Source organism: Notolabrus celidotus, chromosome 11 (assembly GCF_009762535.1).
Source record: "Notolabrus celidotus isolate fNotCel1 chromosome 11, fNotCel1.pri, whole genome shotgun sequence".
Lineage (NCBI taxonomy): Eukaryota > Metazoa > Chordata > Actinopteri > Labriformes > Labridae > Notolabrus > Notolabrus celidotus.
The window spans coordinates 36,082,644-36,102,317 of record NC_048282.1 but is presented as its reverse complement, the minus strand read 5'-3'; the positions used below and the strand labels follow the sequence as shown (position 1 = coordinate 36,102,317).

At 45.0% G+C, this 19,674-nt stretch overlaps 1 protein-coding gene across 1 annotated transcript in view; it reads left to right on the top strand.

Annotated features, from left to right (window-relative positions):
- Window positions 1-3,153: 3,153 nt before the first annotated feature.
- The window catches only part of oprl1 (opiate receptor-like 1), a 162,575-nt gene continuing 146,054 nt past the window's right edge, over window positions 3,154-19,674 (top strand). The window contains exon 1 of the mRNA XM_034694928.1: window positions 3,154-3,362. Coding sequence (XP_034550819.1) covers window positions 3,154-3,362 — 209 coding nt within the window. The remainder of the gene's footprint in view (window positions 3,363-19,674) is intronic.

Here is a 19,674-nt window from a genome sequence, read left to right as displayed (position 1 = left end):
GTTAGCATAGCCACATAGCTACATGTTCGTAGCTGTGTACCACACACGTCGACATACTGACAAATAAAACAACAAGAAACACTAAATCTGTGACCAATCCTTCAGAAAGGTCCTGCTACAGGCGCCTCTCCGTCAGGATCAGATTCTGGATCAGATTCAGAGGGTTGAAGTAACGTGATCTCTGAGCAGCCGTGTATATTCAGCCAACATGTAAACATTAGATCAACGTGCTGGAGAGCCGAGGCACATCCACTTCCTGAGGGGGCGTGGTCAGAGAGAAAACAGACTGTTCTGAGGAGGGCTGAAGAAGAGGGTTTTTCAGGCAGACCAAAATCTGATTTCAAAGTGTTTTTTTGAGCATAAACTTTAAAGACATGTTTTGGGGACCTCTTAGACCAATATATATGATGAAAAAAGCGTGATATGTCACCTTTAAACTCAATTGCAATGAATCAGAAATTCTTATCATAGGCCCAAAATCCATCAATTGCACCTGCCTGGACTTCTCACTCACTATTGACAAATCCACTGTTCCAGCATCCACCTACACCCGTAACCTTGGTATCATGTTTGATCAGTCACTCAACTTTGAATCTTTCAAAAACTGCTTCTACCACCTCAAAAACATTGAGGTCCTTCACTGCTGCTGAAACACTCATCCACGCCTTCATCACCTCAAGACTTGATTACTGCAATAGCATCCTCTACGGTTCACCCAACACCTTTCTCAACAAACTACAATACAGACAAAACTCAGCTGCATGCATCCTCACTCACTCCAGCTCCAGAGACCACATCACCCCAGTCCTCCAGAACCTCCATTGGCTTCCCATCACCTCCAGAATACAGTACAAGATCCTCCTCATCACCTCATGCACGGCTCCTCTGTTTTATTTTTTTTTGAGGTTTATGTTGGCTCTACTGTTGCTCCAATCCTCCTGTGTTTATAACTCAGATGCAGAACACAAATCAGGGAATAATGCGCTGGGCTCTTTGTCTGCAGGGGTTCAGCATGGTGGTCAGCATATCAAGGGCAAGGACGACGTTTTGGCCGATAGTTTGTCACGATGTGCATGTTGAGAATGTTTTTGTTCTGTTTTTCAACATCTTAGGGTGAGGGTGTTAAGTACGGCTCCTCTGTTTGTTTTTTCCTCTCTCCTGTCTCTCTGGCCACGCCTCCTTCAGCCGGCTGTGTACCTGGGTGCAATTAAGGCGCAGGTAGGGGGGGAGGTAGGAAAAGATGGCAGGTGGAGCTGGGCGCTCTCTGACAGAGGGGAAGGTCTGGGGTGTTTTCCCTTGATGCTGTCTTCTTTGTTTGTGGGATTTGAGGTGGGATTTGAAGGGGGGTGGAAGAGGTGGAATTTTGTACGCCCTGGGGGAGAGAGTTCCAGAGGCAGAGGGGGCCGAGCGGCTGAAGGCTCTCAACCCCATGGTGGTCAAGCAAGCAGGTGGGAGGTGAGTTGGGTGGAAGAGGAGGACCTGAGACTACGGTAGGGTGGGTGTGTTGGTATGGAGGAGGTCAATGAGGTCCTGAGGAGCTTGGTTGTTGATGGCCTTGTAGGTGAGGAACAGAATCTTAAAGATGATGCAGTATTTAAAGGGAAGCCAGTGGAGTTGCTGCAGGACAGGTGTGATGTGGGCTGGTGGAGGGAGTTCTGGTGATGATGCAGGCAGCTGAGTTTTGGACCAGTTGAAGGCGCAGGTAGGAGGGGAGGTAGGAAGAGAGTGGCAGGTGGAGCTGGGCGCTCTGACAGAGGGGAAGGTCTGGGGTGTTTTCCCTTGATGCTGTCTTCTTTGTTTGGAATCCAAAGCGGGTCGCTTTGGTTGTTATAAACATGGTTAGTTTTTTGGGGTTTTATGTTTGTTTGTTGTGTTAGTTTGGGCTGGAGATTTCCAGTAGTCTAGTTATCATTTTCCTTTTTCCTTATGTTTAGATTCTTGTCATTCCCAGTTTAGTTCAGGGTTTAGTTCAGGGTGGAGCAACGGTCAATTGCACGGCTGGTCTCCAGCCCCTTATTACTTCCCATATTTCCTTTGATTTCACTTGTTCTTTAATTTGGGAGACCTTTGGATTTCAAATAAAGCTTGGGGTTTGATTGGCACCCTTGTGTGTTGTCCCTTCTGTTCTTCTTTGTATGTTGCGGTCTCCCTTAATGAGCATGTGTAGCGTTGTTGCTTGGGCGACCGTAACAACCCACAAAGCCCTCCATAATGTAGCTCCATCCTACCTCACCGACCTTCTGCAGACATACAATCCCACACTCCAACCTCCTCACCCGTCTCACCAAACCCAAGCACTGAACCTGGGGGGGGACAGGGTCTGCTCTGTCGCTGCCCCCACCCTCTGGAACTCTCTCCCACAACACCTCAGACTCTCTCCCTCACTCACCAACTTCAAATCCGGACTCAAAACCACCTTTAGAAAGGCTTTTAATGTCAAATTGATTGATTTTTTTCCTTTTTTCTTTTTTGCTTTGCTTCCCTTTGCTCATCTACTGTATAATTTATTTGTGTAAAGTGTCTCTGAGAAACTTTTTAAGTGCTTTTATAAATAAAATGTATAATTATATATTTTCAGACAAAAGATGAAATGAGACCAACAGCTTCTATGTTCAATCTCCATCCGTAACCACTGGTGTCATCCCTCTTTCTTCCCTGTGTGCTCCTTCAATCTCTCTCTTTCCTTCACATCTTGATGTTAATATATTCATCAGTGCATTACATTCGATGCCTTCAACCCTTCCTTTCAGCTTCCTCCCCTCTCTCCTTCTCCTGTTTATTTCTTTACCTCACCCTCTCCTCTTTCCTTTACTCTCCCCTCCTCTCCCCCCTTCTTTTCCATCTGTGCTTTCAGCTTCATTTATGCAACCTTACCACCGCTCAGAGCTGCCTTTGTTTACATTCAACAAAGCAGGAAGCTGCGTGACATTTAAAAAACACACAATGCAAAGTCTTGCTGCAGAGTTATGACGGTTAAATTGGGTGAGAGATGTTCTAATTGAGAATCAGTGCATGCATAATGTTTCCAGCTGTGATTGTTTGCAGCCTCGACACACTTATCGGTCTTAAATTCACTCCCCTCGTCTAACCGCTCTCTCCCTCCTCTCAGCTGGGCTTAAACTCCCTCGCCGTCGCCCTCGCCCTCGGTCAAACATGGAGTTCCCAGACGACTTCCTGCTGGCCCAGCTGGGTCACCTGCAGCTCTACAACGACTCGCTCTTTCAGAACAACTTCACAGGGGCCTACAACGAGACGGACGCCTTGCTGCCGACGGGGGTGAAGGTCACCATCGTGGTCGTCTACATGATCGTCTGCGTCATCGGCCTGGTGGGGAACTTCCTGGTCATGTATGTCATCATAAGGTAAGAGGAAGAACACACAAGAATCCAGAATACTAACGCAAGCTTTCGGGGAAATCCTGGCACTGAGCTGGTCTCTGTTTCCACTTGGTATGAGTCTTCTGGGGAGGCCAGGAAGGAAGCTCTCGTGGTTTTAAGTTTGACCCTATGCTGACATTTTTTTAAGGGTCAGGGTTTCTTTATTTACCTAAGAAGCTACATTTGTTCTGCAGACAGGGATTCAACATCTTGAACATAAAGACAACACTTCGACTGAATCTAGTCATGGCAAAGTACTTCCAAGCAAAGTTATGTCTGCGTCCAATCAAAGAACGTCCACTTGAGGCGCCTTTTTGGACACTCAGGTCACCTTACAAGATACCAATAGTAAAAACAACACTCAGCAATAAATAATAACAATGCAATACTAATAGAATGAAAGGGGAGGGGAGGGGAAGTCATTCCAGTCCCATGAAGACAGATTAAAGCGAGTAGTCTTGGTGGAAAAGGTGAACTTTGAGGTGTCGGGATCTCTCTCCTGTCTCTCTGGCCACACCTCCTTCAGCCGGCTGTGTACCTGGGTGCAATTAAGGCGCAGGTAGGGGGGGAGGTAGGAAAAGAGTGGCAGGTGGAGCTGAGCGCTCTCTGACAGAGGGAAGGTCTGGGGTGTTTTCCCTTGATGCTGTCTTCTTTGTTTGTGGGATTTGAGGTGGGATTTGAAGGGGGGGGAAGAGGTGGGATTTTGTACGCCTTGGGGGAGAGAGTTCCAGAGGCGGAGGGGGGCCGAGCGGTTGAAGGCTCTCAACCCCATGATGGCCAAGCAAGCAGGTGGGAGGGTGAGTTGGGTGGAAGAGGAGGACCTGAGACTACGGTAGGGTGGTGTGTGTTGGTATGGAGGAGGTCAATGAGGTCCTGAGGAGCTTGGTTGTTGATGGCCTTGTAGGTGAGGAACAGAATCTTAAATATGATGCTGTATTTGATGGGAAGACCGTGGAGGTGCTGCAGGACAGGTGTGATGTGGGCTGGTGGAGGGAGTTCTGGTGATGATGCAGGCAGCTGAGTTTTGGACCAGTTGAAGGCGCAGGTAGGAGGGGAGGTAGGAAAAGAGTGGCAGGTGGAGCTGGGCGCTCTCTGACAGAGGGAAGGTCTGGGGTGTTTTCCCTTGATGCTGTCTTCTTTGTTTGTGGGATTTGAGGTGGGATTTGAAGGTGGGGGGAAGAGGTGGAATTTTGTACGCCTTGGGGGAGAGTTCCAGAGGCGGAGGGGGGCCGAGCAGTTGAAGGCTCTCAACCCCATGATGGCCAAGCAAGCAGGTGGGAGGGTGAGTTGGGTGGAAGAGGAGGACCTGAGACTACGGTAGGGTGGGTGTTTTGGTATGGAGGAGGTCAATGAGGTCCTGAAGAGCTGGGTTGTTGATGGCTTTGTAGGTGAGGAACAGAATCTTAAAGATGATGCTGTATTTGATGGGAAGACCGTGGAGGTGCTGCAGGACAGGTGTGATGTGGGCTGGTGGAGGGAGTTCTGGTGATGATGCAGGCAGCTGAGTTTTGGACCAGTTGAAGGCGCAGGTAGGAGGGGAGGTAGGAAAAGAGTGGCAGGTGGAGCTGGGCGTTCTCTGACAGAGGGAAGGTCTGGGGTGTTTTCCCTTGATGCTGTCTTCTTTGTTTGTGGGATTTAAGGTGGGATTTGAAGGGGGTGGGAAGAGGTGGAATTTTGTACGCCTTGGGGGAGAGAGTTCCAGAGGCGGAGGGGGGCCGAGCGGCTGAAGGCTCTCGACCCCATGGTGATCCAGCGAGCAGGTGGGAGGGTGAGTTGGGTGGAAGAGGAGGACCTCAGACTACAGTAGGGTGGGTATTTTGGTATGGAGGAGCTCAATGAGGTCCTGAGGAGCTCGGTTGTTGATGGCTTTGAAAGGGAGGAACAGAATCTTGAAAATGATGCAGTATTTGATGGGAAGCCAGTGGAGTTGCTGCAGGACAGGTGTGATGTGGGCTGGTGGAGGGAGTTCTGGTGATGCAGGCAGCTGAGTTTTGGACCAGTTGAAGGCGCAGGTAGGAGGGGAGGTAGGAAAAGAGTGGCAGGTGGAGCTGGGCGCTCTCTGACAGAGGGGAAGGTCTGGGGTGTTTTCCCTTGATGCTGTCTTCTTTGTTTGTGGGATTTGAGGTGGGATTTGAAGGGGGTGGGAGAGGTGGAATTTTGTATGCCTTGGGGGAGAGAGTTCCAGAGGCGGGGGGGGCCGAGCGGTTGAAGGCTCTCGACCCCATGGTGGTCAAGCGAGCAAGTGGGAGGGTGAGTTGGGTGGAAGAGGAGGACCTGAGACTATGGTAGGGTGGGTATTTTGGTATGGAAGAGGTCAATGAGGTCCTGAGGAGCTTGGTTGTTGATGGTCTTGTAGGTGAGGAACAGAATCTTAAAGATGATGCTGTATTTGATGGGAAGACCATGGAGGTGCTGCAGGAGAGGTGTGATGTGGGCTGGTGGAGGGGGTTCTGTTGAGAATGTGGAGTGGAGTTTTGAACCAGTTGAAGTTTATGGATGGATTTGTGAGGTAAACCAAAAAGAAGGGAGTTGCAATGTCTAGACGGGAGGTGACCAGGAGGTGACCAGGGTGTGAACCAGAATGGATGTACTGTTGGGGGAGAGAGATGGACCTGGACGGAGATGGAAGTATGCTGACCGGTGACATTATTGATGTGGACTGGAATGACAGTGTACTGTTGAGGATGACACCCAGACCCTTAACATGGGGGGAGGGGGAGACGGAGGAGCTGTCAATGAGGATGGAGAGGTTGTTTGTTTTTGAGAGGGTGGATTTGGTGCCAAGGAGAAGGACCTTTGTTTTATCACTGTTCAGTTTGAGGAAGTTGTTGGGGAGCCAGGATCTGAGGTCATGAAGACAGTCGGACAGGGAGAGAGGAGGTGGGTTTAGTGGACAGGTAGAGCTTGGTGTCATCTGCATAGCAGTGGAGTTGAATGTTATGTTTAAGGAAGATAATTCTGCTTTGTGCCACCGCTGGACTTGAATTATCACAGAGAGAGTCCCACATCCTCACAGACGAGCTCCCTGGACGGCCGTTTTTACATTTCTTTATCTGGCAGTGAGATTATTTCCTCGACCAGGAACAGATGTTCAATCAGTCCTTTTTAAAGCCACCACACTCCTCTGAGAAAAACAATCATTCCACCCTGGAACACAAAATGAGTCTTGGCGATCACTGCTGTTGATTTCTGTTTCACACATGTTGTTTGGATCCAGTCACCATACAAACTAAGAGATTAAGGAAGCAGTACAGCAGGGGCTCCATTGTTCAGCGAGGTACACATATTGATTTTTCAAATTGGATTCTGGAGCTTTAAAAAGAGCAACAAATTTCCACAGGAAGTGAGAGCATCGAGTTCCATCAGCGACACACACACACACACACACACTGTGGAGCTGATCTGTGTCCGTTCTGGTCAATGCTTGTGTTTTCCACAGTTCCAACTCTGTCTATTTTGGATGGAGGCTCAGCCCGGCATGCATCAAGCTGAACAGAGAAGATCGACCTAGGCAGGAAGTCTGGCACTTGAATTATCCGCTCAATTTCAAAATAAACAAGATGCATGAAGAAATACCTTTTTAATCTGTACTGTTGTTGCTTTTATACTGAGTCCAGCTGCTCTGACGTAGTATCCATGACGTCACCCATGTGTTCCCTGACCGCTGTTTTGAAGCAATGGGACTCATATATTATATTGGTCTAAGAGGTCCCCAAAACATGTCTTTAAAGTTTATGCTCAAAAAACACTTTGAAATCAGATTTTGGTCTGCCTGAAAAGCCCCTTCTTCAGTCCTCCTCAGAACACTCTGTTTTCTCTCTGACCACGCCCCCTCAGGAAGTGGATGTGCCTCGGCTGTCCTGCACGTTGATCTAATGTTTACATGTTGGCTGAATATACACGGCTGCTCAGAGATCAAGTTACTTCAACCCTCTGAATCTGATCCAGAATCTGATCCTGACGGAGAGGCGCCTGCAGCAGGACCTTTCTGAAGGATTGGTCACAGATTTAGTGTTTCTTGTTGTTTTATTTGTCAGTATGTCGACGTATGTCTTGGTACACAGCTACAGCTACGAACATGTAGCTATGTGGCTATGCTAACTAGCGCTAGCACTTATCCATGATAATAAAAATCATCCACTAGATCTTCAAATCTGCAGACGTGGGGTGTAAAACGACCTTTGTGTTTATTAAGACAGCCTACAACTAGCATGCCTCCCTCCTAAGCTCCTTGTTAGCACACATGTGTGCAGGTAATGAAAAACAGAGGAGGGGTTGAGTTGTATTTTATACAGTCTATGGGCTGAACAAGCTCCGAGCTCTGACTTCCTGTTACAGACGGATATTGTTGTTACGTAACAAAACACTGAAGTCTGAAACGGCTGGTTTCACACACTTTACAGAAAGGTGTAGAAATCAGAACAGGGGCAGAATGGATTATTTTCATTCTCGGGGGTTTGTAGACAGGGACACATATTTCAGGTAGAGAACCATTAAAAAGTCCATTTTGCATGATATGTCACCTTTAAGTCTTTCCCCCAACGCTACAGAATGATCCAACAAGGGACAGGGGAAACAGGAACTAAATACACAGAGTAATTAACACAGGTGTGAACACAGGACACAGGTGAGACTAATGAGGGGACTCACAAAAGGAGGGAAACACGCAAGGGCAGGAAGTAAAACTAAACTGGAAACACAGGGATCAGAACTACAAAACAGAGAACACAAGACAACAAGAGACATGGATCACAAAACACACAAAGGATAACTAACACGAATACAGACAGGAGAAACCAAGGCATGAAACAAGGAAAAACTGAACTAAACATTGACTCATGATACAAGAAAAGCATGTTTGGTGGACTTCCACTGATCAGACTCTGTTTTTTTACAAGATTATGTCCTTAGACTGCTCAAACTGTACATACCTGTTAATCAGCTGTTAGAATGAGGCCTTACTTCCTCAGAGCAGTCATCCAGATATCTAATAGTAAGCTGACACTGTGAGCCTGCTCGTGATCAAAACCAGAGATGAGATTTCCTGATCTGATATTTGAGTAACTTCTCCAGCCCGGACTCTCCGTTCAGCGTTGGCACATTTTCAGCCAGTCTTCTAAATTAAAGGCTTTTTTTTTTTTTTTTTTTTGTATGAAATATGAACACTGTTGCTATGGTAATCCGCATTGAAAGGATGCTGTAAATAATACATGTATAAAGATTTCAATCTAAACTCATCGTAAAAGGCTCTTCACAGTTTGGGATGCTGTGAGGATTCAGCTGTATTCCAGTCAGAGCTCATTGTGGCTGCAGCTGCTCTGTCAGATGTTCAGTCACAGTCTGAGGTTTCAAGAGCTGAGTATTAGAGTATGAATCAGTTCAGTGATCAAAAGAAAATCAGCAGTGTCACACTTGGTCATAATTTAAATCATTTAACATGAAGTAAAACGACCTCCTTTTAATGTATCTTCACTCATAAATGTATGCAGAGGATTCACAGAGAGTCACTGATTCTTAATAATCTGTCCTAGAGATGGAGTTTCTTTTCTTTCCTAGATTGATTTTACTTCATCAGGCATCTCTGAACTAGGGCTGGGTGATAATTCAATAATTATGGCGATATAATTGGCATTGAACAGCCAATCACGTCGCAGGGTGAGAGGTAGGCGGGGCTTAAAGATGTTCGGAGCAGAATGTAAACACAGCTGAGACAAGAGACAGCGACACTGAAGGAAACTCAAAACCTACCAGCTCAAAGCAGAGTCGTTAGTCTGACACTGTGTCGACTCTAGGGCCTGAAGACTGGGACTTAAAGACTGGGACTTAAAGACTGGGGCTTAAAGAATGGGGCTTAAAGACTGGGGCTTAAATACTGGGACTTAAAGACTGGGCTTAAAGACTGGGACTTAAATACTGGGACTTAAAGACTGAGTCTTAAAGACTGGGACTTAAATACTGGGACTTAAAGACTGGGGCTTAAAGACTGGGACTTAAATACTGGGACTTACAGACTGGGGCTTAAAGACTGGGACTTAAAGCATGGGACTTAAAGACTGGGACTTAAAGACTGGGACTTACAGACTGGGACATAAAGACTGGGACATAAAGACTGGACTCAAAGACTGGGACTTAAAGACTGGGACATAAAGACTGGAACTTAAAGACTGGGACTTAAAGACTGGGACTTAAAGACTGGGACTTAAAGACTGGGGCTTAAAGACTGGGACTTAAAGACTGGGGCTTAAAGACTGGGACTTAAAGACTGGGGCTTAAAGACTGGGACTTAAAGACTGGGACTTAAAGACTGGGGCTTAAAGAATGGGGCTTAAAGACTGGGACTTAAAGACTGGGACTTAAAGACTGGGGCTTAAAGACTGGGACTTAAAGACTGGGACTTAAAGACTGGGGCTTAAAGACTGGGACATAAAGACTGGGGCTTAAAGACTGGGACTTAAAGACTGGGGCTTAAAGACTGGGACTTAAAGAATGGGGCTTAAAGACTGGGACTTAAAGACTGGGACTTAAAGACTGGGGCTTAAAGACTGGGACTTAAAGACTGGGGCTTAAAGACTGGGACATAAAGACTGGGACTTAAAGACTGGAACTTAAAGACTGGGACTTAAAGAATGGGGCTTAAAGACTGGGACTTAAAGACTGGGACTTAAAGACTGGGACTTAAGACTGGGACTTAAAGACGGGACTTAAAGACTGGGACTTAAAGACTGGGACTTAAAGAATGGGACTTAAAGACTGGGACTTAAAGACTGGGACTTAAAGACTGTGACTTAAAACTGGGGCTTAAAGAATGGGACTTAAATACTGGGGCTTAAAGACTGGGACTTAAAGACTGGGACTTAAAGACTGGGGCTTAAAGACTGGGACTTAAAGACTGGGGCCTAAAGACTGGGCTTAAAACTGGGACTCAAGACTGGGACATAAAGACTGGGACTTAAAGACTGGGACATAAAGACTGGGACTTAAAGACTGGGACTTAAAGACTGGGACATAAAGACTGGGACTTAAAGACTGGGACTTAAGACTGGGACTTAGACTGGGGCTTAAAGACTGGGACTTAAAGACTGGGGCCTAAAGACTGGGGCTTAAAACTGGGACTCAAAGACTGGGACATAAAGACTGGGACTTAAAGACTGGAACTTAAAGACTGGAACTTAAAGACTGGGACTCAAAGGCTGGGGCTTAAAGACTGGGGCTTAAAGACTGGGACTTAAAGACTGGGACTTAAAGACTGGGACTAAAAGACTGGGGCTTAAAGACTGGAACTTAAAGACTGGGACTTAAAGACTGGGTCTTAAAGACTGGAACTTAAAGACTGGGACTTAAAGACTGGGACTCAAAGAATGGGGCTTAAAGACTGGGACTTAAAGACTGGGACTTAAAGACTGGGGCTTAAAGAATGGGGCTTTAAGACTGGGACATAAAGACTGGGACTTAAAGACTGGGACTCAAAGAATGGGGCTTAAAGACTGGGACTTAAAGACTGGGACTTAAAGACTGGGGCTTAAAGAATGGGGCTTTAAGACTGGGACATAAAGACTGGGACTTAAAGACTGGGGCTGAAAGGCGTTCGGACTTTCAGAGCCGAATGAAATATTGTACATTCTTCTTGCAACATGCATCAGCCAGTTATAGTTTGTGATGAGTTATAAAAGGTCAAAAGAGTGATACGTGAGGAGTCACTGCTACAGAACAAACACTACATCTTCAATATCAACAACAGAGGATACAGTAGTTGCAGCACTGAAGGGCATCAGGCTCCCTTAATAACATTCTTCCACTATCAGTCCCTCAAGGTGATTTGAAAGCACACAAGCTGCCCTCGTCATGTGACTGCATGTGCGTGTGTGCGTGTGTGTGTGTGTGCACATGTGCCAGATTGAATGGATATTTTCTTGAAAGCCTGTAAGGCAATTCCACAGGTCGTGTGTGTCACCGTCCTCTCTGTGCATGCATTTGTGTGTGTGTGTGTGTGTGAGTGTTTGTGTTTGCACATGCTGGCACAGTTTGGGCGAACAGATCTGATTGAATTGAGCAGAGGTGAGCGCCGGATGCTGTGTGAGGTGGAGTGTGTGTGCAGCAGGGGTTGGTCTGGTATGCAGCTGCTGTCTGCTCCCGTACATCACACTGGAGCAGGAGGCTGAATGCTCGTGTGTTTCTCTGAAACTCCGTGTTGCAGCACGTCATATCAAGCAAGCCTCAAGCCTCATGACTGACAGGTCCGCCTTTGAATCTGTTTCTCAAACCAGAAAACATGACAGTGTTGTTGAAATGTTCTCAGATTTCTCCTAATCTGTCGACTAAAGCCAGTGTGTGAATAAATGTGAAGGGAAAACAAGACTCATGCATCATTACTGTGATAAGCAGCTTAAAGGATCCTTTTCACACATGCACATTCAACTTAAAAGACATGTTTAATGGTATATTCAGCTTCTGAAGGTGTTTTTAACCTCATTATCCATGCAGGGATCTGAGTCAGCGGGGATGCTATGATACTGAAGTGCTGCCCTGATTGGTTGCCTGAATAATATCCAAGAGGGGGGAGTGCAGATAGATGCAGAGGTGCTAAAACACATGAACAAATTTGGCGAGCGCTCCAGGAGAACTCTCGCGATACACCACACATGATGCAGACAGGTTCAACCTTTCATTTGCAATCCTTTCCATGAGATCACTTTTACTTCATGTAGTCCTCCTAAACTCCAAAACGGATGGAACAACAGATTGAACTGCAGAAGCAGCAAGATGTAATCCTTTTTTTCTGATCTGGATCTAGTCAAGGCAAAAATCTTCTTTGCCACTTCTGCAGGATGTGATGTTTCTGACTCGTGCTTTTTAAAACAGGGTTACATGCATGTATTTGCACTTCTGGAGTCTCTTTGAACTTGTATACTAAAAGAAAGATACTTCTACTTCCCAAATAAGTACAAATCTATGTAAAGCTATGATCAGGAAATCTGTTGCTACTCGTCCTACTCAGATCAAAGTCTTCCTTTCAGCGCACATGCTCAGATGCCTGTTTAATCAATCAGCTGCGGTCCACAGCAGCACCAATTAACCACAGCAGGACAATTAAGGCACAGATATTTGACCAGCTAGACAAGTGTGAATATAAATATATTCACAAGAATTCTCACCAAAAATAATGACTATCAGTCTTATTTACACAAATTAGTTAAATACAGGAGTGAATTACTGTATGGCTTGAACACTAACCTAATTTTCAACCTCTTAGCCGAACATAAATCTTCTTTTATTGATTGAAACTCTTTGTTTGGCCTTCATGTCTGGGTGTGAGGCTGTGAATAGCATCCATTTAGTGTTTGTTTTGTTACACAGGTAACAGCAAAGGAAAATGAACGAGTTTGTTGAACACGAACGTGAACGTCGCTCACTCTGGAGGCAGAGAACGACCGCTCACACTGTGGGAGGATCCGAGAGGCATTGAGAAGAATTACCAAGAGTTACTGAGTGCTGTGTTTACTGTAGCTGAAGTCAGGTTAACAGCACCCGACAGACATTTGGCTTATGCAACATCTCCTCACTCTCTCTCCCTGATGCAGAAAAGCTGGTCCATGCCTTTGTCTCCTCCAGGATTGATTACTGCAACGCACGTCTCATCGGGATCCCTGGCAAAAGCCTTCATAAACTGCAGTTCATCCAGAACTGCGCAGCCAGGGTCCTGATGAGAGTGCGCAAACAAGACCACATTACACCCATCCTACATTCACTCCACTGGCTCCCTGTCTCGTACAGAATCGAATTCAAAATCTCTCTACTCACATCAGTGCATCCATGGACACGCTCCCACATATCTGAAGGAACTGCTACACCCACAAACCACCACAAGAACCCTCCGTTCCACCAGCACCAACCGCCTCCATTGCCCCCGCACCAGACTACGCACTATGGGAGACCGGGCTTTTTCATCCGCTGCCCCGCAATTGTGGAATGCTCTCCCTGACCACCTGAGAGCACCACAGACTATTGACTCTTTTAAAAAGGGACTAAAAACGTTCCTGTTTCAGAAGGCTTTTTCCTAGTTTTATTTTCCTGTTTTTTTTTCCACAGTGCTTTTAACAAGTGTCTGCATTTTACTGTTTGTTTTTAACCCTGTTTTTATTCTTACTGCCCTTTTATTATGCCCTGTAGCACTTTGAGATTTGCTCCAAATGTAAAGTGCGTGATAAATAAAATTCATTATTATTATTATTATTATTATGCGTCTAGTAATCCAGATGTAGTGAGCGGAACCTGTGAAGCAGCTGTTTTGAATGTATCAGGACCAAGCAGCAACCTCCGGTCTAAAAATATGAGTCCAATGCGGAAGTGTTAGAAGCTGCAGTTCATCGAGGATCCGCTTGAGGCTGGCTCCGGAAGCACCGGAAGTCACATACACATGAATGGGGAAAAGACGATCTTTGCAGCATTAATAAACATGTTTACAGCCTGGTACAAAGATGAGTGTAGTCTGAATAGCTAATTTCTCGACGTCCTCTCACTGTGAGGGGGGTGAATTTTTTTCTAATTCGGTAATTTCGAAGATATTGAATTTACCAGTCTTCCAATGAGAGGCACAGCTGCCTGCAGGAACACTGCAGCTGTTGGCTAGGAGGCTCAAAGCCCGCCTCTTTACGTCACACTGGCTCGACAGAAGCAATATGGCTGCCGCAGCCGATTGGTCTCAAAACAGCTCTTCAGAAACAGATGGGTGACGTCACGGATCCACCTTTAACAACTGATTCACATCGAAACATGCTTTAAACTTAAAACACCTCCATGATAGATGAGTGTAATATGAGACCACATGATGTTTGTTCCACGTGACGGAAAATTGATAACAAAAATGTGTTTTGAGTAATTTCTTAACAATCAATTAATCGATAATTGATTAATTGTGGTCATCCCTAATCAGTACCATATCAGTTCAAATGTGAAAGGTACCCCAACGGGCTGGTCTTGTTTTAGAGAGGTGTAGCTTTTAGGAATGAGGACTAGTTCACTTTAGTGTTTGTGTGTTCAGTGGTTCTTTTCCCTCTTCAATCCTAATGGATTGCCTCCATGTATCGGGGTGGTTAAAGTCAGATCCTTTAGCTAAATATTCAGCTGACAGATTCTAGTATTAGATGTGTGTTTCTAAGTCTTCATAGCTGCAGATTTCTTGTCTTTAACACTTAATACCTGTCTATGATTCTACAGTAGAATACAGTAATTCATGTGGTTTAGTAAATGTCAGTGATTATGGGCTGCAGACTGACATATGGGAGGAAGAATGAAGATGCATCTAAAGCAATGATCATGTAACCCAGGTTAACAGCAGAGTTTCATAACGGAGTTTTATTGTGAAGGGGCGAACCCAGCTGTGCGTCGTACTTCCTGTGTGGGGACCACAACACAGGTGAAGGTGATTCAGGCATTCCTTTATGAGCACTGCACGGATGAGCAGCCACCACGAGCACAAGCGAAACACAAAGATTGAAAGCTGATTAAGAGACCCCCAGCAACGCACCCACCTCTCATGGGAGAGGAGAAGAGGAGAAGAGGAGAATGAATCTCTGTTGTTGAGGATTTGAAATAGTTCATTTCTTGTGTGAACTTTCACAACACTGGTTGTAAGAAAGTTGGCTGTGAGTGTGAGCACACATCACCTTCATTATTACAGGTAATTAGATAATTACAACCTGTATTCTATCTTTGGCCTGCAGGTCTACAAGTAGAGATAATTGTCAGGTTGTCACATATTATTATTCCACGCATCATCCTGCCTTCGTCTTCACACATGCATTGTGAACACGCAAGGTAATTAAAAGTGGTGCAAACTATATATTTTTTAGTATTTTGAGTTCCTGTGACCTTTTCTGCATTTTGGAGTTGGATTAATTAAGTTGCACTTCAAAAGTGTGTGTGTGTGTTACATCAGTAATGGTCGGCTGGGAATGCAAGACTTCCTTTCAGCACCTAGCTACAGAAACGAGTGCAGGTGGATCTGAGCTCTTCGTTTCAGCAGCATCATCCCTCTCAAGAGTCTCATCTTAGACTCAGCACAGGTCAGAGCGTCGACAGAGTGCCCTGAATCTAAATATGTCCAATTACTTAAACAGACTCTGCCCAGTGTTGAGGTAATGAATTGTGGGTAATTACATGAACTGGATTCATATCCTTCCATCCTGGAGAGAGAGGAAGAAGCAGGAGCGGTGCTGTAGCATCGTCGAGCTCTTGGACTCGCTGACTTCTTCTTCTGGTGGAGGGACACCAGAGAGAGAGAGAGGGGGGAGAGAGAGAATCTGAAAAACAAGAGGAATGAGAAAAATGTAAATCTAATGTTTTGGAGTCTCTCGGCTGCAGGTGTGGCATTTGGACGCAGTTATTAAGAAATACTCACTGCTAAGAAAAAGGCTGAGTCATTTTTTGAAGCAGATGGGAAGAAGTGACATTTAACCTACACAAACACATGCCCACACACTCTCTCTCACACACCACACACACACACACACACACACCACACACACACACACACTCGTTTTACTACTACTGTGCTCACGGAACAATGCTTTTCTCTCAGACAAACAAACTGAAAACTCAATCATTCGTTCTTGTTTTGGTAGCATCTGTGAAGGTTCTCAGTTGTGCAGGTCGTCTTAAATCAGAGCTGAAAATTCAACCAGTGTTGGTTGAAGTTTTTGAGGATGTTTCACCTTCTTGTCTAAAAGGCGTCTTGAGTTCTGAAGAAGACCGGAGAACAAAACTAGAAGCTAGGTTACGCCAAAAAGGATACCGACATGGTGAGACAAGACCCTTCTGCATCCAAGAGTTTGTCTTAAAAAATGTCATTGTCAGGAAAGTGTTTACAGTCCCTCTTTTGATGAGTCACAGCTACAGTCCACTGTAAACTGATTTCAGTCATATTTCAGTAAAAGGTATTTCAATGTCTGCATCAAAAATCATGTATCCTCCTCTGCCCTCTGCTGTGTGGTGTTCCCCAGGGTTCCGTCCTCGGTCCTCTCCTGTTCTCCCTTTACATGCTTCGACTCGGTCATCTCTTCAGCCAATTCCCAGATGTTTCAGACCACTGATAAAACCAATAATCCTGAATCAATTGTCCTCCCTTCATAACTGTCTGGCTGCAATTCAAGACTGGATGTCTTAAAACTTCTTCCATCTAAACCCAAATAAAACTGAAATACTGTTAATCGGACCCGACACCCTCACCAATGCAGTTCAACAGTCTATTGACCCATTAAAACTAAATATCAAACTCACTGCAATAAATCTAGGAATCAGTTTTGACCATCATATCTCCAAACTCATCCAATCCTGTTTCCTGCAGCTCTGAAATATCGCCAAAATCAGACCAATGCTTTCTCTTCAGACCTTGACACATTAATTCATGCTTTCATTTTCTCCTGTTTAGATTACTGCAATTCCCTTTACACCTGCCTAAGTCAATAATCTTTGCACCGCTTACAGTTCATGCAATTTGTTAATAATAGAACATGGAGTACGGTCTAGACCTGCTCTGTTTGGAAAGAGTCTGAGGATAACGGGAAGGACAGTTTTGCGAAATCCAATGTTATGGCTGAAGGTGACACTGGTGACGATACTGAAACTGGTACACCATCCCCCTGCTTTCTACAATGTCAAACCTCTAGTTTTCTTTTGTTGCATTTGGCACAAAGTGTGAAAATGAAAGACAAGTTTGGCTTTAATGGAAGCTGGAGGTAAAAAGAGGAACTGGAGAGTTCATGATAAACAAACATTAAACCGGTCTGCGATGTGAGACGAACTCTTTATCTTACAATAGATTGCTCTCCATCACTGTGACCTTCAAGTCTTTGTTGTTCCTCTCTGCATGACCAACATGTTGTTTTCTAAATGAATGATGAAAACACAACTTGATAAAAAGCTTGAAATTTAGAGTACACTTTCCCTCATCTCTCTTACTGCAGTTATTTGAAGACAGGATCACCTCAGCGTGAGAATGAACTCAAAGAAGAACTACAGCCTTTAACTCTGAGGATGAATTTCCTCCTGCAGACTGTCCTGACAGAGAAGACTAAAACCAAACATTCAAACTTTTTCTGCTGATCTGACAAGGACGTGTAGATCATCTGCAGCATCCTCGCCCGCTTTGTCACATTTCTCTCCTCTTTTTGAAAATGATATGTCCCCGGCCGACCTCTTTTATCACCAGAGGATCCTGTTCTCTGTAAACGAGCTGACTGTTGTCCTCTGGCAGCTGCAATTTGTTGATGCTTCAGGCATAAAATCAGGACTGAAAACAGCTGAAACTGTCCAACTGAGAAAATAGAGGATCTTTGGAAAGAAAGTCAGTCAGGCTATGTTGATGATTATATTTATTTAATGAATATTGACAGATTTATTTCATTCACGTTCAGGGGGCCAAAACTGCGTTTTAAGTGGTGGAAGAAAGGAGAAAATCCCTAATCCTTGGGTTACAATAGGGCCTTCGCCACCAGCGGTGCTCAGGCTTGCTAATAAAAAATACAGATTGATTTAAAAGGTGAAGTTAAATAGAAGTTATTCTTAAGAAGTGATTTTAAAGATAACTGACTCTGCAAGCCGTATATTGTAAGGGAGGTCGTTCCAATGTTGAGGCGCCCTGATGGAGAAAGCATAGATTTGAGACTTTGGAACGACCAGAAGTGCCCCATCTGAGGATCTGAGGATCTGAGGCTGTGAGATCACTCGTAAGTTATCAGCATATCAACAATGTAGCTCGGGGTGAGACCCAGACAAGCTTTAAAAGTGGTCAGTAAAATAAACATGCCCTTTACCAAGATCCACCATGTTTCAATTTAACACACTCTCTTCAAAGTTTGTCTTTTCAGAGGATGGTTCAGAGATAAAAAGGTACACTTTGTTGTTGAAGGGGCGACTGTAAATCATCTCTTAAATGCCAGAGTTAACAACAGAGAGGACAGCAGCAGCAGCAGCAGCAGCAGGCAGCATCTGTCCAATCCAGCCCGTCCTTGTAAACACAAACGATAAAAAGGCACAGAGGAGAAGCTTTCAAGAGGCATTAATTGAGGTTGGCCGTCTCCGTGGTCGTTTTGTTTCCCAGACATGCTTTAGCACTTTTCATGACAGTGCTGCAAGCGAAGTGTGTTTCCAGCCCTCAGTGCTGTCAGAAGAACAGCAGAGAAGAAAAGTTTCCCCCTCTCCGGGGTGCAGGGCGGGGGATTTGGGCTCCAAACAACAAGAGCCACGAGCAGGAATATTCTTAAGAGCATCTGTGTAGCGCTACAGGGCCCCAAACAGAGAAGGTAGACCACAGGGACAGGGACACATCAGGCTGAATCCAGCTCTGAGCAGCCGCAGACACAGACAGGAGAATCAGAGGACGGCAGACTGACGCTGTGTTCGCAGCGAGCACTTTTCTTTTTCTTCTTATGAGGAAAAAAGTGTTGCCTGGAGGGGTTTTTGTAAAAAAAAAATGTGCTGTTTCCATAACAACAGACCCATCCATGTGTGCATTTGGGGTATTATTAGCTCTGCACATCATTTCTGACATCACACAGAGCTTTTCCTTGGAGCAGAAAATACCCATCTGTAAATATAAGGTGTCCTTCAGCGACACTGTGAAACCTTGAAATACACCGGCTCAGGAAGGGGCCGGAAACCTGCAGTCACGCCGTGCGTCACTCTGAAGAATGAGATAAGATAAGATATCCTTCATCCGTCCCACAACGAGGAAATTTAGTGTTATAGCAGCAAAGTAGACCAAGGGTTCCCAAAGTGTGGGTCGGGACCCCGTGGGGGGTCTAAATATAGTACATTTTACCCATTGTAGTAAAAAATCTCAACAAAAATAGACACTAAACTTTAAATAAAGCCTTGAAAATAGAAAGTGTAATGAGTTTTCTGCCTTTCTTTGTTCCCAGATGACTCCTAAGTTTAGAGTTAGTGAACAGTTAATTATCAAAAGCATCTAGCAGCAGGTTCATTCATAACGGCACAGGAAAAACAGACACATGCTCATATAGGTAGGTAGTTTTCTGCAGACCAGCTAAATGAAGACCCGTCAAATCTCTTTGAGGGACAGTGGGGGTCACGGGCTGAAAAGTTTGGGAACCCCTGAAGTAGACAGTGCAAAACAGTATAGAGTAGGGCTGGGTGATAATTCGATAATGCTAGATATTGTGATACAATTTTTCTCAATATAAATATAACAAATGTTCAATAAAAGTTTGATAGAAATAAACCTGTATTTTCACCTCTAAACCACTGGAAAAGGGAGGCGCTAATGAGCCTTGAACATTAG